General features: G+C 40.6%; 2 protein-coding genes across 2 annotated transcripts in view; both read right to left on the bottom strand.

Annotated features, from left to right (window-relative positions):
- The window catches only part of LPCAT2 (lysophosphatidylcholine acyltransferase 2), a 29,906-nt gene that overhangs the window by 1,817 nt on the left and 15,898 nt on the right, over nt 1-12,191 (bottom strand). The window contains exons 9-13 of the mRNA XM_063167794.1: nt 10,131-10,213; nt 9,453-9,578; nt 8,220-8,373; nt 1,843-1,941; nt 38-179 (exon numbers count right to left, since the gene is read on the bottom strand). Coding sequence (XP_063023864.1) covers nt 38-179; nt 1,843-1,941; nt 8,220-8,373; nt 9,453-9,578; nt 10,131-10,213 — 604 coding nt within the window. The remainder of the gene's footprint in view (nt 1-37; nt 180-1,842; nt 1,942-8,219; nt 8,374-9,452; nt 9,579-10,130; nt 10,214-12,191) is intronic.
- Nucleotides 5,538-6,815, bottom strand: CAPNS2 (calpain small subunit 2). The gene has a single exon (XM_063167795.1). It carries the CDS (start codon nt 6,685-6,687, stop codon nt 5,932-5,934), a length of 756 nt encoding a protein of 251 aa, XP_063023865.1. The 5' UTR covers nt 6,688-6,815; the 3' UTR covers nt 5,538-5,931.

Raw genomic sequence — 12,191 nt, 5'->3', positions numbered from 1 at the left:
AGGAGAGAATTCTTTCTAACAAAAGGATGTAACTTACCATAGGAGACCTTCCCAGTTTCATCTACATCTATTTCTTTAAAGAGCGCAGAAACATCAAGCTCAGGCAGCCTCAGTGCTGACTGAATGATAGAAGCAAACTCATCTTCTGTTATAGTGCCATCTTCATCTGTGTCAAAGAGCTGGAAGAGACAAAATGTGCAGAAATACTTTGGCATCACTTTGCCTATGAACCCTCTGTGCACATTAGCCCCTTATTGTGCCTTTCTAGCACTCAGCAGCTCTGTGAACAATGCCTGGGATTTGAAGAGTCTGGAATAAGACTAAGCAGACACTTTGCAGAGCAATGCCCACGCTATAGCTGGGAATAGAGCATTCTGCCTAAACACACAAACAAACAAACCTCACAGCACAGGGTCACTGATAAAACATAAACAAAGATGTATGTTTATTGTCACCATGAGCTATGCTAAGAGTCTACTGGATTCAGCCAGTCTATACTGGAACATCTTCAGTTTTAGTCGCCATTTTTGTTAGGTTATAGCACATCTGCTGTCAGATTAAACTTGCTATCATAGTTTATGCTCTGACATACCTAAATTTTAGTCTATGTGATTGATCACTCACTAAGGAATTAATTGTAATTAACAAGGAGTTTTGGTTCCTGGAATGCAGGCAGTTGATGTACACTGATCATCCCATCCTGCCCAGTGCAGTGACAGTAACCATCTGCTATGAATCACCCTTGGAGAAATACAAGGGATGGATGGCTGTAATTCTTAAATACTTGCTACAGGCAAACTTTGCCATTGTGAAAGAAAAGACATTTAGTGGCACAGAAAACAAGTAGCAAAAGGAACCCACAGTTCCATTTTAGACTGAAGCAGGCTTTTACCAGCCAAAGGAGTTGTTTTGTGCTGAAACTGGAAACTAAACCAAATTACTGATTTTATAATCAGCACACCTGTTAACATGCTGAACAGTATAGTCTAGGAAACAACACAATGGAACAGCAACAATAACTGTTAGGCTTGCTTTTTCATGGATAAAACATCCACAAAAATTAACAAATCACCTTGAAAAGCTCTAGTGCTTATCTGAAAAGAAGCCAGCGGATATAATGGATTGCCAAAAAATCTCTGGTACTTCCCAAGTATGTATCAGTACTAGGAAGCATCCAGCTTACAATGAACATGAGTGGTATCTCAATATGTTGTTCAATACTGTTCATAAGACCAGATTAATGGGTAAAACAACTGGATCTGTGTCAGAGCTACTAAAAAAAAAGCCAAGGATTCACAACATGAGCATGCCTGGTCATGTATTGTCTGCATGTACCTGAGATGTGAAAGGAGCTACTGCTCCTTTACTGCCTGTACTAGCAGGGCACCAGAGGACAAGCCAGCAGCTCTTAGATGCAGCCCAGTTTTCAATGTGCCAGTCCTGAACAGCCCTTGATTTTTTTTATTCCTCCTCTTTGTTAAGAACAATGACTCTAGTGAAGCTTGACCCACAAGAGGATATTACTCCATCTATTGTGACATTGAAGAATCACAGCAGAAAAAAACCCCAGGCAAAAAAAACCTACAAGTGCTGCTGAATCGTTTTTGGAGTTAGCCTGCCAAGTTACATATTCATTAGTGCCTTTAGATGGCTTTTGAAACTCTTCTCTATGGTGCCTGGAATTCTTCCCCTCCCTTTCACACTCTAAATGTCAATTGGTTTAAGAGAATTACTCACATTTGCATAACAGATTGAAGCTATAAACTTATGATTTGAAAGCTAACAGACTTACAGTCAGTGTTGATTTGTCAGGTTTGTAGATTTACACTAAATTGAACTTACCTGAAATGCCATCCGAATAGTCTCCTCTGTGTTGGCTGGGTTACAAAGGATAGACAAACCAATCACATACTCTCTGAAGTCAATGGTGCCATCTCCATTCTGTAACCAAACATGCATGGCAGCAGTTAGAATTAATACTGCAAATCACTTTAAAAGCTCCTCTGTGAATCAAACACAACACATACACTAAGACAGTTTACAATACTTGAGGGTTTTTGTTCTTCCTGGGAAAAAAACCTAAGAGCTCACTAACTCTGTAATACTAAGGCTGGAGTAGCAATATACACGTTTTCAATAGCTACAAACTGGGTATAGATTTCTTTCTATGAACAAAACACAAACAAAAAAGATTTAAAACAACTTAAAGTTTGTCTTTAGTACATGGCCTTCAGGAAGGCTCTAAGAATAACTGGAATCCATTTTTGAGGTATCTGTAGCAGTGCATGCAGCACTGGCACTGGCTGAAGTTCAGAGACCAATGCAAGACAATGCAGAATCAACAGGCTGAGAGTGAGGCTGTTGTTTTGAGTTTGAACCTTCAGCAATAAAATATATGTCAGTGAAAGGACAACCACATCTCCCTGGTTTATCTTAAGCTTTCCTCTGAAACCTGTGCACTGCCCTATATGCTATTTGGAAGCCAATGCACTGTCCTACCTTTTAAGCCAGAAAGGCAAGGAATTCATTGGAACAGCCTCTATAATAATTCCAGTTTTGATCTGAACAGACATTTCAATGTGCTAACTACAAAGTTACATCAACAAAACATTTGAAGCTTGCTTTGATGGGATTTGTGATTAATTCTGTGTAAGCTGCATTACATTTGCAGACAGGGAGAATGGCAGATGCCTGATGAAATCTATGCTTATGTCAGTGGTGTTTCTGTCACCACACTGGAAGTTTCTTGAGTGTTTTGGGAAACATCTGTCTGGGCAAAGGCCACCTGCAAAACTTACATGGTGGGACACTGAGCAGGTTATGACAGCATAACAGAGATGACAAGTAGACAAGACGACATTGTTTTGAATATTCACAATAAGGGCATTCATCAAAAATGTTTTAAAAGCAAACTGAAGTGTAAAGCAGAGTTCCCTTTGTGGATAACATGTTTTGCATTTCAACAAGAAAAACATTTTCTCAAGAAGTGGAGTCCCTATGTATGAGAACAACACAAAACTTTTCCAGCCAAGTGAGTGAGGGGTGGTCAGCTGGGTAAATTTGCAGCAAAGAGCCAGACCAGGATTCTATTTCTGGCTCTCCTACCAACTTCTAATGTCCACTTGAGCATACCAACCTTAGCCTTTCTGCTCTTGGCTTTCTGCTGCTGAACAGTGAAATATGCCAGGGGAGATACTAAGGCTGCGCTGTAGAGTGCTTGAAAATTTTGGGTGTTATGAAACAGATATGAACTTTTAAGTTACTTTCATGGGTGTCTAAGGGTTATAACTTTTGACAGTTTTTAATCATTAGAAAAGGACAATTTATCCCATACGTGTTGTTTTATTTACAAATCTCTCTTTGGGTGCAGAGTTTGACTTTCAGTATTTTCTTCACACCGTAGTTCTCAGAGGTAACAGATCTAAATTTAAAGTGTAACATTACAAACATAAAGTCTTAAAACAACTGAAGCAACAGTACAGATAATAACTGTTCAACGTTCCACAGAATATTATTTTTTGATAGTTTTGCAGACTGAATTTGTAACAAAGGATTGTTTCATGTGATTAGAATATTTTTAAAATTTATTTTCAAAGCTAAGAAAATGTATCACAGTAAAAGAATTGGGAAGTAAACTTTAAAATAATTTAATTACAAACAACTTCTGAAAAGTTAACACAGCTGTGGCTGCACATGGAAATATGAGAAGAAAAAAGACAAAATAAAGGTCATATTACTTTCGTTAGAATGTGAAAACTCAGTAATCAAAACTGAGTGCAATCTGATAGACAGAACTCCAGCCATTTTAGTAGGAAATAAAGTTACTATCCTTGCAAGATCATGTTGTGACTAGTTCTACTAAACTCTGGGATGCTGGCTAACTTCCAAATGCTCTGGCATTCTGGTTAAGGAGAAATGATGGGGTTGCTGCCTGGGAAAAGAAATGGAAGTTAAACTGAAAATACAGGAAAACTTTAGGTGCTTGTGTAACATCATTGCAAAAAGCACTTGCAATTGTCTTTCTATGCATATCTAACTGTGTTTGCAGCCTATGTACATACCCAAGAATATTTTAAGGAAAAAATGCGTGAACTAAGCTCCAGTTCTCTACATGGTAAAGTAGAACATCAGAATTTGGGTATTTGTAGTTATGCTACACAAAGGAATCAAAACATAATGTAACCTTCAGGACTCCTGTTTTCTCTAAGGAAGCCAGCTTTCTGCTGCTATTTTCCCTATAGCATGCTGTGGTAACTGGGGTTTTGTTGTTGGTTTTTTTATATAACGTAGTAAATCTTAGACTCTGGAAAACAAGAAAGTTGCACTGTCATAAGCATTCTCCATTTAGATTTGCACAGGGACTGCAAGGCAGATGCAGTATAAAGTACTACTGCATCAATACTTTAGAGGAGGGTATCACACTTTACCTCCTGCTCACTTTTCTACTACTCAGACCCCAAATGGCACTTCGTGGCACAATGGATAACTGAGTGCTTTTCCACTGAAGAACTGGGAGGAGGCTGAATGCCATTAGGAAGGAACTGGCCTCTTTTCTCTGGGATAGTATGAATATTTTTCTGTTTGCTATTAGACAAAGCGCAGGAGGAAAAAAGTCTGGGCACAAATTGTAAGTTAGTTGTAAGTGAAAAGGTTTCTGCAAGTATACCAGGGAGGATATCTCAACAATTTGAAAAACACTATTTGCCAAGTGCAAGATTTAGAAATCAAACCTATGGAAACTTACAGACCAAATCAAACCAAACCACAGCACCCCATTAATGTGCAGATTGGCCTGCAGGTATTGTGTGGTATTTCTCAATGAGTCACTGCTGTGTCCCTGGGGAAGGGCAGGGGCATTTGAGAGAGGCTCTCTCTCACATCTGGAGACTGCCTCTAGTGCCAGGCTGCCGATTTAACTCCTCTTTTCACATTCCAGCCAGCTCGCACACACCCAAGACGATTTTCGTTTAAAGCAGCAGAGCCTTGCCAAGAAATCCGCCTTGTGCAAGAGCTGTTTTGATCAACAATGTAATTCTTAATTTAAAGAAATGCACTTTTGACAGTTCATGTTATTCCTTTTATTTTTTTACTCAGCAGTTGACATCTTAGCCAGAACTGCATAACTGCCTTGAGTGGGATGCTGCACTCTGATGAAATTTCACTCAGACAGCCAAAGGTTGACTTTGGCTCTCTCTCTGCTATGTGACTGCATAATTATTTCAAGTTTCTCTAAATATAAATGTAGTATTTTGTTTGCTTTATAACTATGTTTAGGTTTGAAGGAAAGAGAGAAAAGACTAGTTCATGGAACTATAGGAAGGAGATCATTGCAGAAGTAGCCTCATATAAGTCTTCAATTTTGTCCTGGCCACCAGATATAACTGACAGTAAAACTGAGGTTTTGCTTCAGCAGCCAAGCATGAAAACGCAGAAGTAGAAAGGAAATTGAATGGTTATGTAAGTTCACTGATCATTACAGTTATTGCAACTCTAATGTTGTTCCCCTCGTTAGAAATAACTGCACAAGACTCTACCAGTGACTGCCTTCAGGCAAACAGCATTTATTCCAGCTTAGTGACTGCTGACAAACCAGAACAGCAACATCAACACCAAACTTGGGAGCTTTTTTATGTAATAGTTATACTAGTGTACAAGCCACTTTACATGAAACAGTAAATAAGCTTTGATCTTTCTAATATATTCCCTAACCTGAGAGTTTAGAATTTTCTTAGCTTTTGCAACTGCCCAAACAACCTACAGAAACCCCTCAGAAAAGCAGACTAGTGCATGCACTAGAGGAATCACTACACTTGAAGCTAAGCCATCTACTGCTACATCTGCCCTAGAAAGACTAAAGGCAAGCCCACAGCAGTGTAGCAGAGGAGTGCAGCCCTCCAGGTGGATCTTCCACACAAAGCCTCTTCTTTGCCTTCACGAATACATGGTCAGCTGCAGCCAGTCTTCAATGGTCACTCTGACATGGCCACTTCCATCCTGGTCCAGGGACTTGAAGGCCCTGAACATGCTGTCCAGGCGCACCAGGCAGCTGATGAAGCTGTTGAAGTCCATGCTGCCGTCCTCGGCGGCGTACCTGCGCACGATCACCCGGCACAGCTGCTCGTTCAGCTGGAACCCCGCAGCCCTCAAGGCGCTGGGCAGCTGGGCTCTCCCAACGGTGCCTGACTGATCAGTGTCGTACTGCTTGTACACTCCTTGCCACTTCTTGACGTTGTTCCACAGGTACTTGAACTCCTCAAAGCCCAGCTTGCCGCTCGTGTCGCTGTCCATGACGGCGACCATGCTGCGGCAGGTGTCCAAGCTGAAGCCATCCGCCTTCAGGTCTTGGTGTCTGGAGAGGACTTTGTTCAGGATGTCCCTTAGCTCGGTGGCACACACTTCCATATCATCTCCAGCCAGCTGGGCAAACAGGCGACGAAATTGTCTGATCTCATCACTCTCCTGAGCTTCCACATTTGTAAAATGATTGCGAGGAGGTGGAGGTGGCTCTGGGTTATACTGAGCTGCCGCTTCACTTATAAGGTTGACGAGACCTCCAACAAGTCCTCCAATATTCCCTGCACCTCCACCTCCTGTCAGGAGCCCTCCAAGGCCACGTACAAGGTTTCCTCCACGACTCTTACCACTTCCTCCACTTCCTCCACTCAGCAAAGCTTTAGCAAGGAACATTGTGAAGATTTTCTGAAGTGACTTACTCAGAGATCCAGTGTTCTGTAGCTCTCTGAAGCTGTTTTGTGTCTGACTTGGGCGTGGGTAAAACACAGCTTATCTGCATGCTTAGACCTCACCATGTCTGTGCATGTTTCTGGCTCCCAGTTACGTCTCACTGGTTTCTGTCAGGTGTAGATACGCCCCTATTTCTTTTCTTCTTTGCATTGTTATGTTTATGTGATTTGAGGAAGGAACCATTTTAGAGAGAAACATAATGAGGTTGAAACCCACAAAGCAGATGTCTCAGAATGCTTATGCTCATACCTGAAGCAATTTGAAACCAGCCCTGTTAGATGAGCATGACTGTTCCTCAGTTGTGCTGATCTCCTTAAAGGCGAATGCAGCCTTGCACTTCTTTGTTTCCACAATCTTTTAGTCCCTCAAAATTTTAGTGAATTGAGCATTACTCTACTAGTTCTAGTCATTGATGTTGCACCATATAAAGAAAGTGGAAGGAGTATGATTGCCCTTAATTACTCTGGTTGCCACTGCACATTTCTGATATAGATACTGCGCATCAGGACTTAGACTACATAGCTCAGGAGCCAATGGTCCAAGATGGGGAGGCAGAAATGACAAAAGGATGAGTACCTAGCTCTGCTAGAGCTTCAGGGACTTCAGAAGTTCAGGAAATATGTTTGACTCTTTCCTATTTTAGAGCTCGTAAAAACTTTTTATGTCAAAAATCCTGAAACAGTTTTAATCAGCATATACCATGGCCTCCCAAGGACAGGTGTACTGCTAAGGCCAACTGATCAGGAAGAGTGATGGTGAGCTGGGAAAGCTCTTATGGTAACAAAAAACCTCCAGTCCACAGGCACCTGCAGGACAACAGGCTGTGTGCACTGCAGCACAAGTGGAGGCCTAGAAGTAAGATTAGTTCTATCTCTGCTCTAGTCACTGATGCTTCTGGTATAGAGAGAAATGCAGCCATTTCTGTCATCCTCAGAGAGAAGAAGAAAACTGGAGAGATTAGCACTGACTAGGGGTAAAGCCTAAATGATCATGTTAACACATAGCCCCCTTTACTGATGAGAGAAGCAAGAGGGGTCCCTGTACAGTCTGACAACACCATTCACAAGCACAGCAGGAACACTGCAGTGCTCCAGTGAAAACTCCAGTTAGCTTCACTCTGCCTTAAATTATCTAATTAATTACAACAGCTAACCAAGCTATCAAAATGTACATAAGATCAAAATCTGCAGATGGCCAAACAAAATATTCAGCTGTTACCAGCATGAAGATTATTGTCTGATACTGGTGCAGCAGCTTGGTCTGAGGGATGGCTGCCATCTCACAAGGCAGAAACTAATGAATATTTTCTCCACTGAAACTTATGAAAAAAACTGTAGGAGTCACCTACCTTGCTTACAGAAACTGTTAACCAAGAAGCATTTACTAAGCTGGACATAATGCATTATAATAAATATAGTTTTGGTATGTGATGTCTAACAAAATATTGTCAACAAGTCAGTTAACCAATTACTCACCCTGTCAAAAAGTAGAAACAGCTCTTTGAGGACATCTGAAATAGGCAGCTTCAAGTACTCAGCAAACTCCTCAATTCCAATTCTTCCCCCTTTGGAAGCACTTGCAATAGCAGCAAAAGTATCCAGCTGCTCTCTGACATGATTCCATTTTAGGCTATGCAAACATGAGAGAGAGGAGGTATTTCTATACAGCAGTTCTCGGACAGATGGAATTTCAGTAGGAGTTATTACAGTGTTCAAAAGTGAAAAACTGCCCAACAGGGCATGTGTGTACAGCATTTCTAATGCTGTACTTCAGACCAGATATTTGACTTTAAATCAGTAATTAAGGACTGCTCCCCTCTGGTTATTAATACTAAAAGCAGGCAGTTCTATGCTAGGGTATATCAGACTTCCACAGAATAACTTCCCAAACCTAGAACTGTCTGTCCAATTACTAGGCTGCTCCAGCAGAGAGCTTTTCATTACCATAAATTCAGGTGTAACAGTATTTTTCTGCATCATGCTCTAGGGTAAGTATTTCCATGACAGAGGGAGCAGGTCTCAGCTCTATTAGCAAGCTCTCTACCCAAAAACCAGTATTGCTAGAGCCTCAGAACTGTCAGATCTCTGCAAAAAACACCACTGCACCTCAGTAAGAATAATTGGGATTGCCATGTAACTATTCCAGATAGAATTCTATAAATGGATACATAGCACTTAATAATAAGTCAAGATTTATTGGACACATTCAGATTTCACCGCAGCCATGCCAGGTTATTTGATGGAGTATGGTTACATGGCTCAGTCCTCAAATTCCACTGTATCCAGACAGAAAAAACTAACATCACTAGTGACACATGGCTGCACAGTAAAACTAAGAACAGTAAGCTGAAGTTTCAGGCTGGAAAGAAAGCTTTTTACTTCCTGCCACAAGCTGTCAGTGCCTCACCACTAAAGCAATTTAAATTTCCACCAAGATTACCATTACATTCTTCAAATAGGTAATGCTCTGCTTTTCTCACCCTTTGGTGAAAACAATCTTTTCTCTGGCAACAAAAATTGCTCGGGATTAGTCCTTACTGGGATTTTCCTCATCTCTGATTTCCTTGTAATTTATGTAAGTTGTATTCTTAAATACAGTATGTTACACATGGCCAAGTCTGTAGTCTGGTTATTTAACCTTTGGTAGATATCCATCAACACCTGCAGCACTTTAGTATTTATGCTACCAAGCAGTAAAACTTCCCTTACTTGAGTTTCTTGCTAATTTTGGTGAACTCCACCAGCCCAGCTTCCATGGGTAAAGTCAACTGTCCTGCTGAAATCATCAGTCTGCAATCCTCAAAAGTGTGATCAGTGACTGGCAAATTCAAAGCACTGAAATAAAATCAAGGAAAAGCAAAATTAATTTCTTATATATGAAAGTTAATTAATTTCTTATATATGAAACTTATTGTAGGCAGTTTCCCTTCTCTGATATGCAAAGCAAATGTTAATTCATTCTTGCACTGCTGCAAGTAGGACAAAGCAATACACACCATTTCATGAACCTGTGAAACCACACCGTGAAACTACATTATAGCAGCACCATGAGCTTTTAAGATTTACAGTCTTGTAAATGCAGCCCAGTAATGCTGGAGAACAAACCACCACCCACTTGTCCTTTCCAAGCAAGGAGAGATCATTTTATACCAGTTTTCTATGAATTGAACATACTATGTTCCAATGTATATCTTTTTTGTGTTCCATGTAAAAACAATTGGGCTAATTTAGCATAGGATTTTGACACCTCTTAGTGAAAATCTACAGCAATTCCTATGGATGATACCCAAAACTTGATTAAATTGTACATTATGGTTAGGCTGTATATAGAATTGCTGGATATAAAAGAACAGTTCTCAGAGGTTTTACTGATGATCAGTTACTTACTTTGCCATGGTTTGTCGGACTCTGTTGGCAAAAACAATTGGATCACTCTTTTCTTCTTCAGTAGGAACATGAACAGGCAGAAACTGAAAGGGATGAGTTATCCAATCAATTCAGTAGTTAACACTTCATTAGGAACATGAGCAATTTCTTACTTTTGTTTTGAGTGCGGGAGAACAGAAAAACATCAGCCATGCAATGAAAGGACTGGGCACTAGAGGTCTCAGCCGCCTCAGAAACTGTTCAGGCTCTTCTGCCCTCCCCACAAAAATGAAATTTACTGCAAAACTCTCAAGGATTGGTAGAAGCTTAAGATATACAATCAACTCTCCAAAGAAGGAAAGTATAATAAATACATACTGAGAAGATTAAATGCTGTACTGGTAAGAATGTGAGCTTGAAATACTGAACACATCTTTTCAGAGATCCTTTTAAAGTGATATATATTAGACTAGCGTGTGTGAGAGTTTTAATGTTTTTAAATACAAACTGCAGTCCCATCTCATACCTTGTATCTGTCAGCATGTGACTGATAAGTTTTCTGTACATTTTTCCCCCTTGACAAAAACATTAAAGAATCATAGTTCTGACTTGTAAGTAGCACACTAACTGGAACTCCAAGCAGAAAGTAAAAAACCCAACAAGCCCTCTCTGACCACACCTAGGAAACACCCCAGCTATCTAAATGGAAACAAGTTTACTATTGAGGATTCAGTATTATTATGTAAGAACTTGGAAGTACCTTTTCACCAAAATAGCCTCTAGATGAACTATTATCTATTGTGGCATGAACCAGCACCTGTTAGCAAAGTGCTGTGTGTGGGGGAGCTCTTCCTACTTCAGCCTACAGTGTTTGCTCACAGCTGTTTACTGTGCCTTTTCCAGCTATGGTTATCACTTATCTGAGTTCTGCTGCTCTGCACCCTGCCCTTAATTCCTAGAATACAAAGATTCCAAAATAAAGTGTTGCTCATGGTTCATTGGAAGAAAGTTTTTAATTATGTACCAGTGTGTTGCTTGAGTTACACTGCAGGTGCTGGTGATGCATTATTGCAGTGCTAACTGTCCCATATAAACAGTTCGTCTTGAAGAGATATTCAAAGTTTTTTTTTTTTTTTAAGGAATGCTTTCTCTTTATGATTAAAACCAGTGAGTTTATGGAATTGGTTATCTGTCAAATAACCATAAAATTTTCATTTTATAATTAAAAGTTGTCTCCCCAGTAAGGAAAGGAGAGGTCCAGCTGTTGACAGGAATATTTGAGATTTCATTCCTTTTGTAAGCAGTTGCCAGCTTTGTTCAAAGCCTGGAATCGGTCCCTGGTTATTACAACTCCCCTTGAGAAGTCACATAAATCTTAAACTGAGAAAGCACAGGCACAGAGCACGCAGGAATCTCTGACACCCCTGGGTGGGATGAAGTCATAACTCTGGGTTTATCTACGCAAACACGGCCACGGCTTTGACAGTGGTCATGACTTCACTTGAGGCTGAGGTAAATTCCTGGCAGCTTAAACACCACCTTCATCCCCTCCAAAAAACCCCCCTACAATTATTCATAAAACCTGTTTGCCAGTTGAGAATCAAGAATTTGGTTTCTTGACCTCCTGCAGTGGCTGCATGATCTCACAGCTCAGCTGCTTATCTGCTGGAGAGTGGCAAGTGCATCTTCCCAGCCAAATTCAGTCCTGTAAGAAAATTCTTCACACCTCTTTCAGCAGCAAAAATATTTTTCTGATCTGCCTGAGACCTAGTCTCTCTTCTCTGAATTCTTCAAATTCTTACAGAATTTGCCAATTGCTGTATTTTTTGCAGCCCTAAAACTCCCTGCCAGGCTCAGTTCCTTGTGCAATATCCCAGTGTGTTAGAGCAGGACTGGACATGGACACACAGCCCTGGAGCCCATCACTGCTCCTGCACATCAAGTAGAGGCACTCCAAGACTGGTGGGAGTGGGGAGGCTATTTACACACATGATGGGACAGCAACAAAAATGTCCATTTCTAAAATGAGTAGCTGAAGTCCCTCCTTCCACAGGAAAATGTGTCCCTCCTCTTTGTAGAAAC

Source organism: Melospiza melodia, chromosome 13 (genome assembly GCF_035770615.1).
Source record: "Melospiza melodia melodia isolate bMelMel2 chromosome 13, bMelMel2.pri, whole genome shotgun sequence".
NCBI lineage: Eukaryota > Metazoa > Chordata > Aves > Passeriformes > Passerellidae > Melospiza > Melospiza melodia.
Note: the sequence above shows the minus strand (reverse complement) of the source record. Positions and strands in the feature narration are given on the sequence as shown.